This window comes from Aedes aegypti, chromosome 2, assembly GCF_002204515.2.
Source record: "Aedes aegypti strain LVP_AGWG chromosome 2, AaegL5.0 Primary Assembly, whole genome shotgun sequence".
NCBI lineage: Eukaryota > Metazoa > Arthropoda > Insecta > Diptera > Culicidae > Aedes > Aedes aegypti.
Window position 1 is genome coordinate 48,155,639 of NC_035108.1, and position 18,070 is coordinate 48,173,708.

General features: G+C 37.7%; 2 protein-coding genes across 3 annotated transcripts; both read right to left on the reverse strand.

Moving 5' to 3' along the window:
* Positions 1-25: 25 nt before the first annotated feature.
* On the reverse strand, positions 26-5,861 carry LOC5570492 (protein PAT1 homolog 1). The gene is made up of 3 exons (XM_021845875.1): positions 5,557-5,861; positions 5,466-5,500; positions 26-2,420 (listed from the first exon to the last, which is right to left on the reverse strand). The coding sequence occupies exons 1-3, from the start codon at positions 5,859-5,861 to the stop codon at positions 562-564; spliced, it is 2,199 nt and encodes a 732-aa protein (XP_021701567.1). The 3' UTR covers positions 26-561.
* Positions 5,862-7,021: 1,160 nt separating this feature from the next.
* On the reverse strand, positions 7,022-9,597 carry LOC110675515 (putative nuclease HARBI1). 2 transcript variants are annotated; one of them, XM_021840775.1, is made up of 5 exons: positions 9,507-9,597; positions 9,133-9,357; positions 8,938-9,077; positions 8,698-8,875; positions 7,022-8,587 (listed from the first exon to the last, which is right to left on the reverse strand). In XM_021840775.1, the coding sequence occupies exons 2-5, from the start codon at positions 9,283-9,285 to the stop codon at positions 7,922-7,924; spliced, it is 1,137 nt and encodes a 378-aa protein (XP_021696467.1). In that variant the 5' UTR covers positions 9,286-9,357; positions 9,507-9,597; the 3' UTR covers positions 7,022-7,921. The 2 variants fall into 2 exon arrangements, with proteins under 2 accessions (XP_021696467.1, XP_021696466.1); XM_021840774.1 differs by having other exon boundaries at positions 9,133-9,597.
* Between the last annotated feature and the right edge of the window lie 8,473 nt (positions 9,598-18,070).

Consider the following 18,070-nt stretch of genomic DNA (forward strand, 5'->3'; position numbering starts at 1 on the left):
GGCTGAAATAATTGTCCACTGATAGTCTCCTTTTAGAATTCACTTTAATGATAGTTATTGGATATGCTTATACAGTATTCAAAAGTTATTATATGGGTCAAAATAAACGAAACTAAAGCCACAAAAAAAGGAATACATAACTGAATTATATATATATACGTTAAAAAATGAAAGATTTGTTGTTTTGATCTATAACTTGCCTGCTCCATCATGCTAACATTTTATAATCATTATTTTCCACGTTAAAAATGGTTATTTACTACCTAAACTTTGAAAATCACTATTTTCAGTTCTACACTTTTTTCCTGCAAAACACTTGCTCGTCCGTTCTAATAAGTAACGGGAAAAACTTTTGTAATTTTTACACATATAATCATTAACCGTTCGGTGATCGCGCTGTTGTATTTTGTACAACTCAGGTGGAAAAAGCATGCTTGCTCAGCAGCACCATAACTGCTGGCACTAGCTGACCGCGCGATGGTCCACAGGTTAAAATGAAACGGAAAAAGCTTAATATTTCATACCTTTTGCATGCATGTCCGCCTGTCCGTCCGAGAGCTTTTATTTTTTGTCCTCGACCGAGATGAGCGCGAGCAGCTTCAGTTCCAGCTCCAGCGCCGGATACCGTTGGAAGTGATCCCGCAGCGTGCGAATGATTTTACAATTGGAGTCCAGTTTGAGCAGGACCTTCTGCGGTCCCATTCCAACGCCGCCGACCGCTCGGGACAGTTCCTTGAGGAATGTCTTCCATCGCTCGATCGCTTCGGCGGGCAGATTCACTGCCGGAGTGGAGTGGAAATGCTCCAGGCGATCGATCAGAGTCAGAACGGTAGTCAGAAGAAATTTACACTTGGGCACCAGGGGGAGCAGTTTGTCCGAGTTTAGAAACGTGTCTAGCAGTGGAAGCAAATCCTGGAGGGTTGAGTATTTTACATGGCTTTCCAGTTGAGCGAAAAGGGGGCTCAACAGGCCTTCCGGGTCGTCTCGATCCCGCTTAGGGAGTAGAGGCAATGCAGTTAAAATTGTACACCATAGAATCCATCGAAATGGGTGATCTTTAACAATCGCTTGAATGCGTTTCAGTAGAAGTTTTCCTTTCCTAACTGACAGAGTCATCAGAACTCCTTCTGGAGAAAGCCCAGGCAGGAGCTTTTCCAGCATTGAATCGAATGTATCCTCTTGCGCATCCGACGACCCATCGATTCCATTAACAGTGACGTTATTCTGCTCGTCAACCTGTTGGCCTCGTTCCAGCGCCAGCATACGTTCTCGTTCCTTCTTCTCCTTCAGCAGTTGCTTAGCTTCGATCGCTAGCGGATTGCTCAAGTCCTCCATCTTCAGAGCGATTTTGTACAGACTTTCAACATGCAGTAAAATTTGTCTGGACTTCCGCTGTGACAGAACCTCGGACGAGACCGCAGTTCCTGTGTTGGTGGACGATTCAGCCACCACGTCCTGATCGATGATTTTCCTTGGTGCGGTCACACTGCCACACTGCAGCTTGCCAAGAGAGTTTTCGAACTGAAGTGGAGTATAATTCCTGGCGGGAACTTCTTTGATGTCCTGGCTCTTTTCCGAGTTTCGTCTTTCCCGCCCGATAAGCCCGTTGCGCTGAAGCATTTGCTGCGTGAAGGGATGATAGAACGTGTTGTCCTTGTGCGCCTTGCTTTCTCGTTCATTTTCACCCTTCTGACGTTCCTTTCGGTCACGGAACACGCAAAAATAGTAATCGTTGAAGTATGGAGTGTCCTTGTTCAGCTGAGACAGTTGAATTCCCAGCAGCCACTGCTTGTCCCGTTCGCTCATCAGATTGGCATACTCGTCATATTCTCCGGAACGGTTAATCTTTCCGTTTTGATGCCGATTCTGATGCTGTTGTTGGTGGTAGTTTTGACGATTGTTGTGCTGCTGGTAGCGATTTTGCTGATGTTGCTGTTGATGGTGACGATGCTGGGCCAACAGAGGATGGTTCTGTTGAATCTCCTGCACCAGACGTTGGTTAAAGTTGGCATGGTTCTGCTGCTCCTGGAAGTTCGGAGGAGGCACATTCAGTGGAAACAACGGAGGACCACTTCCTGGAGGAGGGATGTTCGTTTGGAGAAGATGGAGAGGCGGCGGAGGTCCCATATTCAACGGTGGAGGGAAATTCACCGGTATCGTCAGTGGTGGTTGGCTCATCAGCGCAGGTGCTGTTGGGAAACCTGGCGGAGGGCGAGCAAGTCCTAAGTTTTGATGGTATTGGTGCTGAAGGTTTTCATGCTGCTGCGGAGGAGGACGTGGCGGAACCAGAGGATGTTGCTGCAGTTGCTGAGCCTGTTGTTTGATCATGTTCTGTTCAATTTCCTCCACCGAACATATGCGCATCTGAGAAGGATTCGGAAGGGAAAAATTCGGTGGAAATCCAGGGAAGGGCATCGAAGCTGTAACGGTGGAATATTGGTATGAAATGTTTTTGTTATGTTACCAGAGCCACAATAGTCCGAATAGACAATTTAGCATGAAAAAGGTGTTTTTTCTCTGTTCTCGTTGATTTTAGATGTCTGCAAAGAAGTTTTTCGTAATAAAATTTTTGTGTTCAGGCAATTATACCTGTACAATGTTCTACAATGCTTTATAAGAACCTTTTTGGAGTAACTTTGCCGAAGAACCCAAATTTTATTTTGTTTTTATCGATTAATTTATGATGGTTCTTGAAAAATCTGCTTTTCTCGATAACTTTTAAAAGTGAATGAAATCCTGGAATAGTATTATGAAAAAAATCAGCATTTTCTTGTTAGGTACAGTGGGATACCGATTTTGGCAAGCTCTTTTTTTAGAACTCCCCGATTTTGGCAACAAAATGGATCTATTTTTGACAGCATTTCGAAATACGATTAAAATTAGTTTTTTTGTTAATATTGTCGTGTTTTCTGAATCCTAATTTTGTTATTTGAACAACAACCTAGTTTCATTGTTCATGCCAAGCGTATCCCGGAGCCCCATTTTCGTCGAAATTCTCTGTGATAATCCGATTCACATAAAAAACATTGAAGAGAAATTAAAAAAAAAAACTTTGTGGAAATGGTCGAAATAATTGCAGTAGTATTTCCTGGTGTGATACCTCAAATGAAGTTTTGGAGAATCCGTGGAGGTTTTACATGGAAAACTACCCGAGAATTGTTTGGATGAACTGCAGGAGTATTTCGTGAATGAAATGTTGGAGAAAATTCTGGCTAAATTTATAAAGGAAATTGATGACATATCTTCGGTCGAATTTAAAGGGCGAACACGAAATAATTGCGACACATTCAACAGGGCATAACTTTTCTACCGTTGGGTAAAAATCAACCAAATTTTGCACACTTTCTCATTGATTTGTATGATTTGACAGCAACTCGAAGTTTCGTTTTTCGATTCAACGAAAATAGAGGTGAACCAACGCGAATCGAGAGAACAAATTCTTTCCAAACACCTGGCAGTTGGGAAAAATGTTGAACATTCACCATTCAACCGTCTCCAGAGTGTTGAAGCGGTTCCAGGAGTGGTTGACGTTGGACCACGGCAAAGGAACTGGAAGAAAACCGGGACCGGTGAACACAAAGACGGAGGGAAAGGTGAAGCGGATGATTAAAGCAAATCCCAACGTCTCAAGCCGTGATTTGGTTAAAAAGATCGGCATGTCGCAGAGCTACATCCAGAATGCAAAGAAGAGAGCTGGACTACATACATACAAGGTACAGAACTTCCCAAACCACGATGAGCGGCAATAATCGACTCGGGCACGGAAGCTCCACGAGAAGATGCTGACAAAATATGGCTGCTGTGTGATGAACGACGAAACGTATATAAAAGCCGATTTTAAGCAAATTCCGGGGTTGGAGTTTTTTACCGGTAAGAGCAAGTTTGATGTGGACGACAAATTTAAGAAGAAGAAAATGTTGAAGTTCGCCTCATTTGCGAACTAATTTGCGGTCGAACCTCGTGTCAAACGACAGTCATCATCATGTTCCAAAGAGAAGAAGCTAATTCTGAAGCTGAAAGTGTTAGAGGAAAATTTGCGGATTCGTTTTTCCTTCTATTAGTGATGATGTGATTATGGGGAGTTCATTCTAATTTTCTATAAATAAAATGCATTACTTCCAGCATTGGATATAATGTATGGTGTTAGAGAAAAATCGGATCCCACTAACAGATTTTCCTAGCTTTCAGCTTCGAATTAAATAAAATATGCTAATCCCGGGCTTCCCAAACTATGGATTGTTGCTGACTCACTTGTTTGAAAAAAAAAAACATTCAAGTGAGCTTGCGACAAGCAGAGAAACCTCGAATCCATATTTTGGGGAGCAAAATTTCTTCTATCAAATTTTTTCTTTCAGTTTCATGATATTCATATTCTATCACACATGACTATCTAAAGCCACAACATTTAGAATTCAATAAGCAAATCAGTTGGTTTTCATGATTTAATATTTAGACATTCATGTTTGTTTCTCATGACAACCTAATATTGATACACATGTTATTAAACCGTGAAGTCAATGACGAAATCTATATGGCTACCACACTCAAGTCATGTGGTTTCCGTCATTGCGCAAATCTATAAGTAAAACACACGACGTTGGCATGTACATTTTTCTAAGTGTATACTGCCGTGAATCGCAAGTCAGTCTCATCTGCATTTTCGTCAAAATTTAGTTTTCAACATATTTTCCTATGCTCTTTCAGCTATCTTAACGAGATAACATGATTTGTTCGGAAAAATTAGGAAAAAACAGCAAGTCAAATTGTCCCATAGTGAAAAGTATCCGCTTATCAGTCCTACTACAGATTTCCGCACCGTATAACACAAAAATGAACCATGTTTTGATCATCTTTATATTTTTCTCGGAGAGATATCATAGTGAAAAGCAAATTGAGAAACTTTCATTATGATTTGAACATTTTCCAATCCTGTGGAATTTTTTGAATATTCGTATAGAAATCGAGTTTGGAAACTTCAAAGCCTACTTTTTACAGATGGGACTGACTTGCGATTCACACCAGTATTGGAACTCCTCGAAATGAATTCACAATTTGATTCAAATATTGCTCAATGCGTTTCTTCATAGACTTTTATAGATATTTACGTATAAGTATACTATCCTACTAAAATATACTTTGAAATGTTTCTAAGGTCTGATCATCATATGGTTCAATAAGGATAACGTAACAACATCCCAATGACATTAAAAATATTTTTTTCGAACGATTTTGGTAACTGAAACTTTTGAATCTGTTGCCAGAAACGGAATCTCACTGTATTTCAAATCAGAAATCCAGGAGAAGGAGAAGGAAAATGGTGCCTTTAGAGAACATTTTTGTTAAAAAAGAAGAGTCCTTCTATTAAAATATAGACTTATATTGAAAAAAGAGACCTGCTACCAGCCCAGATGAGAACATGCTAAACTGTCGAGTCGGACCATTGATTGTAACAAACTTCGACTTACCCGGCCCGGCTATTCTCGGTGCGCTGGTGGAATCGCTGCCGGCCTCGGAGTCGCCGGTTTACTCGGCATGGTCCACACGCTCGGATCCAACTGCAGCCGCGCCTCCGACTCGTTGTCATCGTTCATCTCCAGATTGTCGATCCTCACGGCGGAGAAGTTGATGTCCAGATCGGAGTCCGGCCCGGAATCGCCATCGCCCCCTTCCCGCTGGTCCATCCGTACCAAATCCTCATGCAGCCCCTCCCAGTCACCCTCCCGAGCGGCCATCCCAAACGTCTCATCATTCAGGGCATCGTACTCCTCCTCGGAATCGTCCTGGGCAGTTCCCCCGATTCCTCCGCCTCCGTCATCCTCCACCGGGAGCGAGGTATCGAAGCCAAAGAACGAATCCGTCATGGCCGGGAATGGTGACAACGGTTCTGCCGGTGGTGGTCAACAGTTTCCGCCGAGTCGCGCCCTTTCCGGAGCTTTGTTTATACAGTCCTGATGACCTGTCGCCAGCCTGGAGGCAAAAAGCATATAAGAGAAACACAGTGGCTGAGCGAACCGTTTGGCACTTTGGTCACAGAATTCCGGCGCAACACGGCTGCTGGGTGGATTTTTCTGAGCACAAACCGAACACCGCAGTGGGAAGATTGATTCCAAGCTAGCTGAATTACCTTTGGGGGCCTGGCCGTGGGCGAAATTGGGAAATAACTCAACGATTGGAACGTTCAAAGAACACAATAATTTCTGGATTACACAGCGCGATGAGATGGATCAAATGCTACGATTCGCACCGTTTTGACGTTTTCCACCGTCATTCGTCCGTCATCCGCGCAGTCGATGACGGCGAGCGAGGCCGCGACGTCAAAGTTGGCCAGTGGTGCTAGCTGAGTTTATACGATTAATCCAATATGGAGAAAACAGTGGCTTTGAAAAATTATTCACTAAACTTATTCAGCCATCATCATTGTTCAAAAATATCAACTAGATTTTAAATTTATTCAAACAATCAAAATCACTGAGCCACCTCCAAATAACATAAAAGCTCTAACAGTTTTATTCAACCATGCTACTTTTAATTATTGCACAATCTGGACACGCTGTTCTGCTTCTTTCATTCGCACACAAACACACAGCATCGCACAAGAATCGACGAAGATCCATATTATGAATGAGCCGATGGCGATGACAATCCGTTCGTCGAGTCTGGCGTCGCGAACGGTGCGAGACAACGGTGAAGTTTGTAATGTCGTTTTCGATTATTCCCGACGGTGCACCGCGCGAGTGTAACAATTGACACCGGAAAATAGAACGGTTTCGGTGCAATATTTTGACAGCGTATGATGGTGTTAGTGAAGGCGACAACCAAAACAAATGTCATTCATCAAGAATAAACAAAACGACCGTTGCTTTTGTAGTTGGTCTGCTTTTGATGTTTGGAAATTTTAGACTCATTTGTGTTTCGAATAGTTTTTTGTAGTAGGTTTGTGCAATGGCAAAAGACATATCTCTCGAGGACTATGCTCCAATGGTTGATGAAAATAATTGTCTTCTGTACGAAGAGGAATATATTTTTTTGAGAAACAAATATGGTGCGTATATTGAAATATTTTTCGTATTAAAGTTACACATTTATGTTTATTTTAGTGGACGAAACAGTGAAAGTTAGATATTGTCTGGTAGCGGAGTTTTATGGTTTCCCGCTTGAAATAGCTGCAAAAACTCCAAGCACACCCGGTTCAACAGATTTCCAAGAAACCACTCCTGAAAGCACCCCATCGGCTACAGCTCATGAGTGGTCAGACGGGCAAACGAAGATGATGCTAACTCTTTACAAGGAGAATTTAGATAATGTTGGTCCTCTAAAGGATTTCAAAAATAAGAAAAAGATGTGGGAGTTTATTCGTGACCAGCTTTTCGAGCAGTGTGGTGTGTCGTTCAGTTCAAAACAAGTTGAGAATCGCTATAAAACTGTTTCGAGAAGACGCCAAATTGCAAAAGCTAATAATCGGACCTCAGGAAGCACTTTTGCGAGCACTCCGTTCGATGCGGAATTCGAAGAAATCGTGGCTATCGATGACTCTATTGAACCTGAATTGCAAATGGATACCACTTCGATGAAAACTAAAATTACGTCTTCGAAATCAAACGATTCAAAAAGTACGCCATCGTCAGGATCTGTGACTCCATCACAATCACCCTCGCCTAAGCCAACGAAAAATAAAGGAGGAAGCAGAAGTCACCTATTGCAGGAAAAAATGCTGGAGGCTTTCGCTAAAGCCCAAGAGGAGAAACAGGAGAGGCATAGGGAGCGCATGGAAAAGTTGGATACAATAACTCAACTGTTGCAACGTATAGCAGATAAATGAATAATGTTAATGTTTAACTGACAAATATGCTTTGATGCCTAGATTTTAAAATACACAATCAATTTTCTCTTATTCAACTATTTAGCTTTTTATTTTCGTCATTTATGTAAAAGTGTTTACAATAGTGTTTCTTTTCATCTCTCCTAGCCTTTTTAAAATATTGTCTCTTGTATTACATTCTTGATAATTATTTATTCTTACATTGTCTTGAGAATTATCTACGTCTTCATTGTTTTCTTCGTTGGTTGTTAAAAATAAGTCGTTTTGATCGATGCATATGTTATGTAGAACACAACATGCCATTATAAATTTACACATTTTTTTAACAGTAAAAAAATCTAGACGCATAAGTTGTCTAAAACGTTGTTTCAATAATTGAAAACAATTTTCTATTTTAACTCGTGTTTGACAATGACGTTTGTTATACTTTTTTTGCCTATTTGACAGGTTACCATAATCCCTAAAAGGAGTTAATAGATGCTCACGAATAGGATAAGCTGCGTCTCCTAGGATATGATAACTTTGTTGGCATATCGTTGGCAATTTTTGGCTTATCGGGGACATGCTAAAAATTCTCGAATCATGAATTTTGCTAGGTGGGCCCAAAAAGACGTCAAGGAACCTTTTATCGGCATCACATATACCCTGCAGTGTTAGAGATACCAATTCATGCCTATTGATATATGTGGAGCGAATTTTGTTTGCTGGTTTTCGAACATTAATATAACTTCCATCGATGCAACCGATAACGTTTTTAAATCCGGCGAGCTGTAAGAGTTAATAAGATGGTTTAATGGCATCATTCATGCATTATCCAAAATAAAATTAATAACTGTTTATAAATAACAACAACATTATTGTATAAAAAATCCGTATACCTTTTCGAATTCGTTCGCGACGTTCGCTTTTTCTGCATCAGTCATGGGCATTTTTATGTATTCCCTAGATATATCATGGAAGAAATCTAGGATAGATTCCGTGTGTCGAAAAAATGTTGACTCCGACATGTCGAACAAATTACAAATCTCTCTATAGGAGTTTTTATTTGCACAGAACCTAAACAACAATGTGTTATTAGTTTTATGTTTGATAATTAAACATAAATTAATTAAACTCACCATAAAAAAGAAAGCATTTGTTTTTTTGCACATAGACTACTTCTGCCCCGTCCTTCTGCTTCTTTGTAAAATACAGAATTTTCAAATTTACAAATAAGAAGTTCTGCTGTACTCCTCGTTAATCGGAAATTGTTGCGAAACTAAAAAAACAAAGCTTTTGTTATGTAAGCTAAAAAGCATACCAATAAAACATACCTCTTCATCATTGTATCGATCAATCGTACTCATAAAATTTTCAGCGCGCGATTTTTCATTTCTTGTGGTACCGTTTATTTGAAAAAATGCAAGGAACATTTCCTCGTCTCCTTCTGAATCAGATGATTCAATCAAATTCCTGATCAAATCCATTTTATCCACGCACTCAATAATGACCGAAAACTGAAAACGATATCACTTGCTCGACAGCGAAAACAACAAAACCTACCAAAGCGATCAAAACACAAATATCACTGACAGCTAAGCATCATGCATGTATTGGTAAAAAGAGTGCAGTACCTGCTACACCCAACTCGATCAGGGTGTAGAATTTACTGCACCGTTTACGATCGAGTGCAGAAACGGTGTACTACCTGCGGAATAAAAGAACGGTTTGGGTGCAAGTTTTGCTACACCGGTGGGAAAACGGTGCAGGCGGTGCAAATAAAGAAAAACGACATAACATTGTAGTACGTGTACTCTCATTGACAATCAAAACGAACTACTCGCACACACACACGTGCGTTTATCAATCAATGATCGTTTGCAAGGATTTCGATTGTGATTGGCGAAATCGTTGCAGAATGAGAATGTTCAAGTTAGGTATATAGGGTCGATGTACCAAAAGCCGATCAGATAAGAAATAGGTTAAAAGTTAATTAAAGTTAATTTAATATTTGGTCCAAAGAAATTGGGTATGTTAGGGCAGGAAAAAATCTCTCAGCAGCGTTGGTTTGGCGCAGCTCAAAGCTGGAAAAAACTCATTGGTTATTCGCTCCCAAGACGACAATTCGTCCGCTGAGGTGTGCTGCTGTCGTCATGATGATGGTTTCCGAAAGCAATGTCAAACCCATGCATGGTTTCAAAACATTCGGAAGAATATATTTATTTTCACTGCTTAAGTGAAGTAATGTATGAAATTGTATCAAATCCAATGGTAGAAAACTCATTTCACTATCCAATGATATGTTTAGAGGCAGCGGAGAATGTTCCGATACGTGTTTTATTCAAGCGCAAAAATCGCGCAGGCGAAAGTTCCAATGAAACTAACCTCACATATCCTGGTTTTCCAACCTCAAACTAGTGCTCCTACCAGCCGGATCTCAATTTTTATGAAAGTAGTGCGATAATACTAAAAACAAACGTATGTAGAACATAGAGAATGGATATTCCTACCTTTTCCGCCTAACTGTTTAACTGTGAACCGTCTTATATCAGGAAAATAAAACAGGAATATCCATTCTCTATGTTCTGTATACGTTTGTTTTTTTTTGTATTATTCTTTATTCTTTAATACATCAACAGGCAATCAACAGCCCCAATGATGTCAACTTAATTCTAGTCTTAATACTAACAAAAGGTCAAATTAAACTTAAAGTGAACACAAGTCAATACTACACAAAACATTCAACTATCACCAGCGGCGTTTGCAAAAAACTTGAAAAACGTCGGCGAAGTGTGCGTCGGGGAGTGTCAAAGTCAAATTCTGAGGCTATCCGATTAAATGTTCTTTGCAGACCATTAATAGCTCCGTGCATAAAAATTGAGATCCGGCTGGTAGGAGCACTAGTTTGAGGTTGGAAAACCATGATATGTGAGGTTAGTTTCATTGGAACTTTCGCCTGAGCGATTTTTGCGCTTGAATAAAACACGCTTCGGGACATTCTCCGCTGCCTCTAAAAATACCATTGGGTAGATAAATGAATTCTCTACCATTGGATCTCATTGAATTTCATACATAAGTGAAGTAAGCGGTAAAAATAAATATTTTGTTCCGAATGTTTTGAAACCATGAATGAGTTTGACATTGCTCTCGTCAACCATCATCATGACGACAGCAGCACACCCCACCGGACGAATTGTCGTATTTGGAGCGAATTTATTGAATCGAAAGGGATAATACAGCGGTTCTTACATTTAGTTTTGCCTACCGGTTCAGAACCCTACCGATTGACGCTACTGTATCGTATATGTAGTACTGTCTGTTTATAAGTAATTTTTATTAATTAATTGGAACCTTCCATCAATAGGAATTCGTACCTGGCACTACTTAATCGGAAAATCAATTATTCGTTATTTTAGGTCCAATTTAGCAATAATTAGAAAACCATTATGTCTGAAAGTTAGATGGGACAATTTAGCATAATGACTTATTTTGTTCATCGGTTCCTTACCGATAATGTATAATATGTAATTCACTTGATTAGCAGCTTTGAAGAAAAAGTCTACACTTAGAGCAATTAACAATCGGAATACAACTAACGAACGCAGAATTAATAAAAGCTAAACTATCGTGGCGCTCCATAGCCATTGTCACGGCATTCGACCCTTGTTGTATGCCTCATTCTCGTTCGGATTCTGCAGTACGTATTCGCCCGTGCTGCCTGAACAGGGTATATGGTTCAGGTGGTTTCGGAGTTATTCCGGATTCCTCAAGACACCAAGATTGGCCATATCATCCAATCAACGGATATCTTAACCCTTCAGTCGTCACGCGGTTGACCACCGCCAGAAGCACCACGCTGATGCTGTGTACGAAAAGCGAGGTTTTTCAGCTGTGTTTTACAAAACACAACAGCGCGGCGAATAAAGTGTTAAGAACCAAAGAGGCGGTCCATTCATTACGTAAGACATTTTTAGACGTTTTTCAAGTTTTCAAGTTTTTGCTCTAAAGATTTCTACAGAAATTCCTCCAATAATTCTCTGAGATTATTTCAACTGAGTCTTGATTTTTCTTTTCAGGAAATCTTCCAGGAATATGTCCAGCGAAAGCCATGGAAATTTCTCTGAAAAATAAATCCGTGAGTTATTTTAAAAAAAAAATCCTAGAGTGACCTCTGATAAAAATTGTGTAAGTTTTAAAGTCACTCTTCATTAACAAGGATCTCTGAAATAACATCTGAACTCTTTGGTAAGTTTTAAAAGATTTCCTAGATAATTTGCTAAGATAATCGAAAAAAAAATCGAATCTCGAGATATTATCCAGCAGGATTTTTTTAGAAATTTCTCGAAAAACATTAGAAAGATCTCTATAGAAATTTGCATGGGAATTTATTGAGAAAGTTTTTAACAAATGTTTGGTAAAACTGCAGGAATAGTACTTGAATGAAACACATGAACAAGCGGAGGAATTCTTGCAGGGCTTCTTGGAAAAAATAAATGCCTTAAGCTGTTTGTTCAAACACTCTGGTATAAAATTTTGTACATTTCATCGGAAGATATCCAGTAGAAATCATTGGAAGATCTCCTAGAGCAATAACTGGAAGATTAGTGAAAAAAAAAAAATATTTGGAGGAAATTCTGGGACAGCTTTGAAGAACAAAAATCAAAGTATTACCTGAAGAATTTAGTAGCTTTGGAGTTCTCAAGTATTTCCTGAAGCAAATTCTACAGAAATTCTTCCAAGCATAATTTGAGAACCTGCTGGAAGAATTTCTGAAAGGAAAATCGCTAGAAGAATTTCCGAAGAAATCTCTGTAGTAGATCCCGAAAGTATTCTAAATAAAATCACTATGATAATTCCTGAAGCTTGAAGGGTATTTTGAACTCGTCTCTGAGGGTTTCCTTGGAGCCTGTACAATTTTGCATCAGGATTCAATGCAAGCAGAATAAGGAAAAAAAACTTTAGAGACCATTTTTGACCAAAATAGTTTTTCATTAAAAAATGGTACATCACATCATTCATTGGATCAACTTTTAAAATTTGCATTAACTTTCAAAATTTTATCATTTATTATATTGCTGTTTGCGTTTGACGTGCAAATCAATGGACCAATGCATGGGTTCACTAATTTGACGTTTGAGCGGTGCCGAATTCACTGGTTTCCATGGTCTCATAAATAACACGCATTTTTTCATTCTAACTGAGCTTCAAATGCGGTAACGCAAAGTAACCAAAGGATTGGGTAAGTGTTTCCTCAGCTGTGGGTGTTCCTATTGTTGCGGTAGTGCCGTTTTCACTGATTCTATTACATTAGCCACAGAATTGACATTGCCAATCGACGCATGTTAACACACGGAATAGTTGAAAAGAGCGTTCAAAATACTTTAAAACTGTTGAATTATCATTAAAATTGCTAAAACTTCTCTTACTTGTACCAACTATAGTTGCGGTAAAGTGTTCCTATAGTAGAGGATCCCGTAAGAAAACAACGGATACCGCAACTATAGGAACACAAATTAAAAATATACCGCAACTAAAGGAACAGTGTACCAATAGCAGTGGTTTTATTTTTCACTGACATGCCGTGGATTACTGCGATGAAATCATTTTCCTCATCAAGTCAGTGTTCGTTACTTCCCGTTGCAACATTAACATTTACATTAATCGCGCTTATTGAATTTAGGTGGTTAAATGAAGTTCAACCGTGCTTAGTACCTCCACTATTGGTACATCTACCCTACTTAGCAACCATAGCACTATGGGGGATCAGGCGGTCATAAATCGAAAAAGTTTTATGTCCTAAAACAATTTTGGTTATTTTTGTGTTATTACTTACATAATTATTAGAAAAATCCAGAATTTGAAGATCCTACTTGCTATAGTTTCTGAGATATACACTATCAAAGTCAGAACTAGATGCAAAATTTACAGTTTTCGGCAAAAAAAAAACGTTTTTCTTCAAATTTATTAAACAATTATAATTTCAATTAATGCTCTTCATCCAAATACGTTCCCATTAAGGTTTTTACATAAACGTTCTGCTGGACTATTAACATAATGTTATATCACTAATAGGAAAATATTAAAAATGAAATAAACTGAAAATTTCAGAAAATAATGCCAGATTTGAACTTTAATAGTCAAGAACTTTTTTTCCTCGCATTTCCCCACACTTCTGTTTAGATAGAAATCAAGCTTGACACTTCAACAAACATGTCCCGCAGAAAAATCTTGCAACTTTGAAAGTTTTTTTCATTTTTCATTTATTTTGTCGTTTGAATTTTTTTACCATGCATGCTTAAAATTGGTTTCTTTCCACATTAACAAAGTTTACAGATGGTCAAAATTTCTTTATTTTTAGTTGGCCTACAAGTCTTGTGATTTATGTCGGACCAATATTTTCTATTTTGCCTTTAGGGTAACCATCTTCAAGATAGGGTGGCCAGAAAACATGATTTTAGGAAATATAAATCAAATCGATTTTCAATCTGTTATTTTTAAACCATAGGTAGTAAATTCGTGATTTACGAACGAAGAAAAATATAAGGAAGGTTTTTCTCTGAAAGAAGTAGCCTTGAACTACGGAATTTTTCCTTTACATGCATGGTTAAGATTTTTTGAATTCATACTACACTGCCCATAACTGCATATCTGTAACATTCGACAAAAGTAGGCACTGAGTAAATGGAGTAACAAGTGTGAATTACTCGTCAGTATGGAAAGGCCCCAAAATCTCAAAAAAATACCGAGAACTCAACAATGTTTATATGAAGCTAAAATTTTGTACAGCTCATCTCACTTATTGGGTGAATAGTCAGAAAATAATTCTGATAGAAATTTCTTTGCCACAACATTACGCGGCCCATGTATAATCTGTGACTGTTATGCGGTTATATTAAGCAATGTGACAAAACAAATTGATATTTCTTCCGAATTTTCTAGAACAATCTCACAGTTTTTATTAAGTTAGTTGAAAGTATTGATGATTTGAAATTGACTTTAGAAAATTAATTTTAAAAAATAAAAAGTTCCTAAAGTATTTAAAGAAAATATATTGTGAGAAAACAACTTGTAAAAACACGGCTTTACGATAGTTTTGGTATTAGAGTAGACCAACCACTATCAGGAGGAGCTGGTACCAGCACAACTGGAAATGTTTATAGAAAGGCATTTCCTAATCCCAAACGGTTGAGCAGTGCGTTGGATATTGATAAAAAAAAATTATTGAACGGTTCTATAATATTCTGATAGCAATCAACTGTCAACTGCCAATAAACTCAGATAAAATTGATGAGTATTGTGAAGCTACTTTCTAACAATATTTCAATTTGTACAGTTGGTACAAAATTCCTGCAACTATTCAAAAAGTTCTGGCTCATGCCGGTGAAATAATAATTCACTCACCTGCACCTGCAACTTTTGAAAAAAATTAGGACCCACCATGCAAGAAAACGATCCAGAGAAGCCAACTTGCATTACGTTTTTCTTCGTGCTTTGTATGAATCAGATCCATTTTTAAGTTCCATTTAATTAACAAAACGAAAACAAAAAAATGTTTCTGAAGGTTACCCTGAAAAAGTGCGAAATTTTATGATATTCGAGGGTTCTAAGTGCGATTTATCTGGTGACCAGGCTTGGGAACTGTGATCACAATTTACAACAGTTCATCGATTCTGCCAGTCATCCAAAACACAAAGCAGCAGCAGCATTAAATACCATCAAGCGTTGCACTGCCAACGGTTCACACACTGCTTGAATGTTTTCGTCTCTCCACTATGATCATTTTCGGGCAGCCATCTCGAGGTGAATGATTGAAAAAAATGTTAAATCATTCAATCGTTAATTTTTTGCTTGTGTTTGAATTGAATTGAAATCTATTAGCTCTAACCAGTGGTGACACCTTAGATGATCTGATAGACGACGTCGTTGATGAAATTGACGAAAATTTTGTGGATAATTAAGAAATTAACTCAGATAAGAAATAGTGTTGTATTGTTTTTGTAATAAATAAAAAAATAGAAAAATATTAAAAAAAAACATTTGTGTTATCATTTGAATTGCAAGAAAAAACAATTAACATGACCAATTTTCCCCCAATTGCCTTCCTTTCGCTTCTGAGGCAGAGTCCATTACGCTAAAATTGACAATTTGCGATCCTCTCTCCCTACCGTTCGTAATACTTTTTGTATGAAAAAAAAAATGATACTTTTGTATGAGCCGTTACGCTTGACTGTATATACCCCCTCCCCCTAGAGCGTTACATAATTTGTGGACGGTACCTTATGCCTTTCAGTTTTCAAAAATTCACCCCCCTCCCATATTCCCACCACACCCCCTTCTCCACACCTTTTTACAAAACATGCCGAAAACTCTTCATGATATTAAATAGTATACATTTGTATGAAACGTTGAAATTTTGCAAAGGTGAGGGGAAGGAGTAGTGGGGGTGGCTCGTGATACTGATATTTTTCAAATTTAGATCATACCTTGCTGAAATTAAATGAAAAAACTCAATAAAACAAAAACATATTTTTGACCGCATGGTTGTACGGGGATCCCTCATAGTGCATATAAATGTAATAAAAATCAATCTTTGACTTCGCCTTCCTTGTTGAAAATCTTACCGCGTTTAGTGTTCCCGCATTTGATATTTGCATTTCAAACGCACATGGACGTATATTGCCGGCAATATATTCAAAAACGATTAATATATTTCATATTTATATCCTTTTCATATCAAATTTATTAAATATATTTGACAAAAATATACCAAACTGCTTGCCTTTAAACCCAGTGAGGTTGTTTTCTCATCTATTTCTGGATAACAAATGGATGAATTGTAAAAAATCTGTAAATTGATGTGGTTTTTATCTTGGCACCAAAGTGACCCGACTAATTGCAAAAGTTTTCAGGAGAAACTGAAGATGCTTGTAAAATGTTTTATCGTGCAAAAACTCCATAAAATGTTTTGCCAGAATTTATTCAACAATTGCGCAACAACAAATATTTCTAAAAATGGTCATAATCTGCTCCAAATATTTTTATGAATGATGTATTAAAATATCAATAGGAAAGGAATTTAATCAAATCTTCATTTAATTCTTCAGCTAAAGCTACTTCCAGAAATTTCCACGTCTGATTCAGCCAAGAACTTCTAGAAAGCGTTCTGAGATTCAGAATGCTTTGATAAATTATATCAAGTCAAATGAACCAGTTGTTCCTGATTTATATATTCTATATATTTATATAGAAATGTGGATTGTTTAAAGTTTAATAATAAATTTCGATAATTCTTTACCTCCACTTGAAAATTATATGCAATTTTCCGCAATTAATTAAATCTCAAAAATATAAAACATTTCAAATTTTCGCATTAAATAATAAATAAAGAAATTATACCAAGGTTGACCGCATGTTCAGAAATCGCTAGCACCATCACACTCGTGCTGTGTATAACACGATGCTACTGGAATTGAAATATTTCATTACTTCACCCAAAAATTCTTCAATAATCTTCTGATCATTCTCTATGGATGTTCCAGAAACTCAAGAATCACTTATAGGAGTGTTCCAATCCCCTGACTGTCCTACCCAGGTGTGGAACATGTCCTACCCACTTCTAACGCCACTGGCTAGACGTCTGGAGAAATTCAGGAGTTTTTTTTATTTAATATTTTTTATTCAGGAGTTTTTCTTAGATAAAATGCTGGTGGAATATTCTTCTTCTTCATTCGGAACATATTTCACTAACTGTCTAGACTAAAATTGCCGGTCAGTAGGAACTCTACCAATCGAATTACTTCGAACCAAGACGCGTTTCAGGTTTCACCTTGCTCTCTGCGAAAGACAAAGGAAGATTGATGTTTATTATATTTTAACATGTCATGTAGTTGAACCTATATATATATATATATATATATATATATATATATATATATATATATATATATATATATATATATATATATATATATATATATATATATATATATATATATATATATATATATATATATATATATATATATATATATATATATATATATATATATATATACACTGAAACAAGCGTTGCAGTAATGAAAACCATGAACGTGTTTTTCAATTTACTATTCCAACCACGATTGAGCTATCATGAACGCTTTTTATTTGCGTTTCGTTCCCTCTCAATCCAACCGCATCGATAGCCGAGCGGTAAGCGTTCGCGCTTGGGAATCGCCAGATCCTCGGTTCGATTCTGGTCTGCTGCAAGTTATTAACCATGATATAGTAATT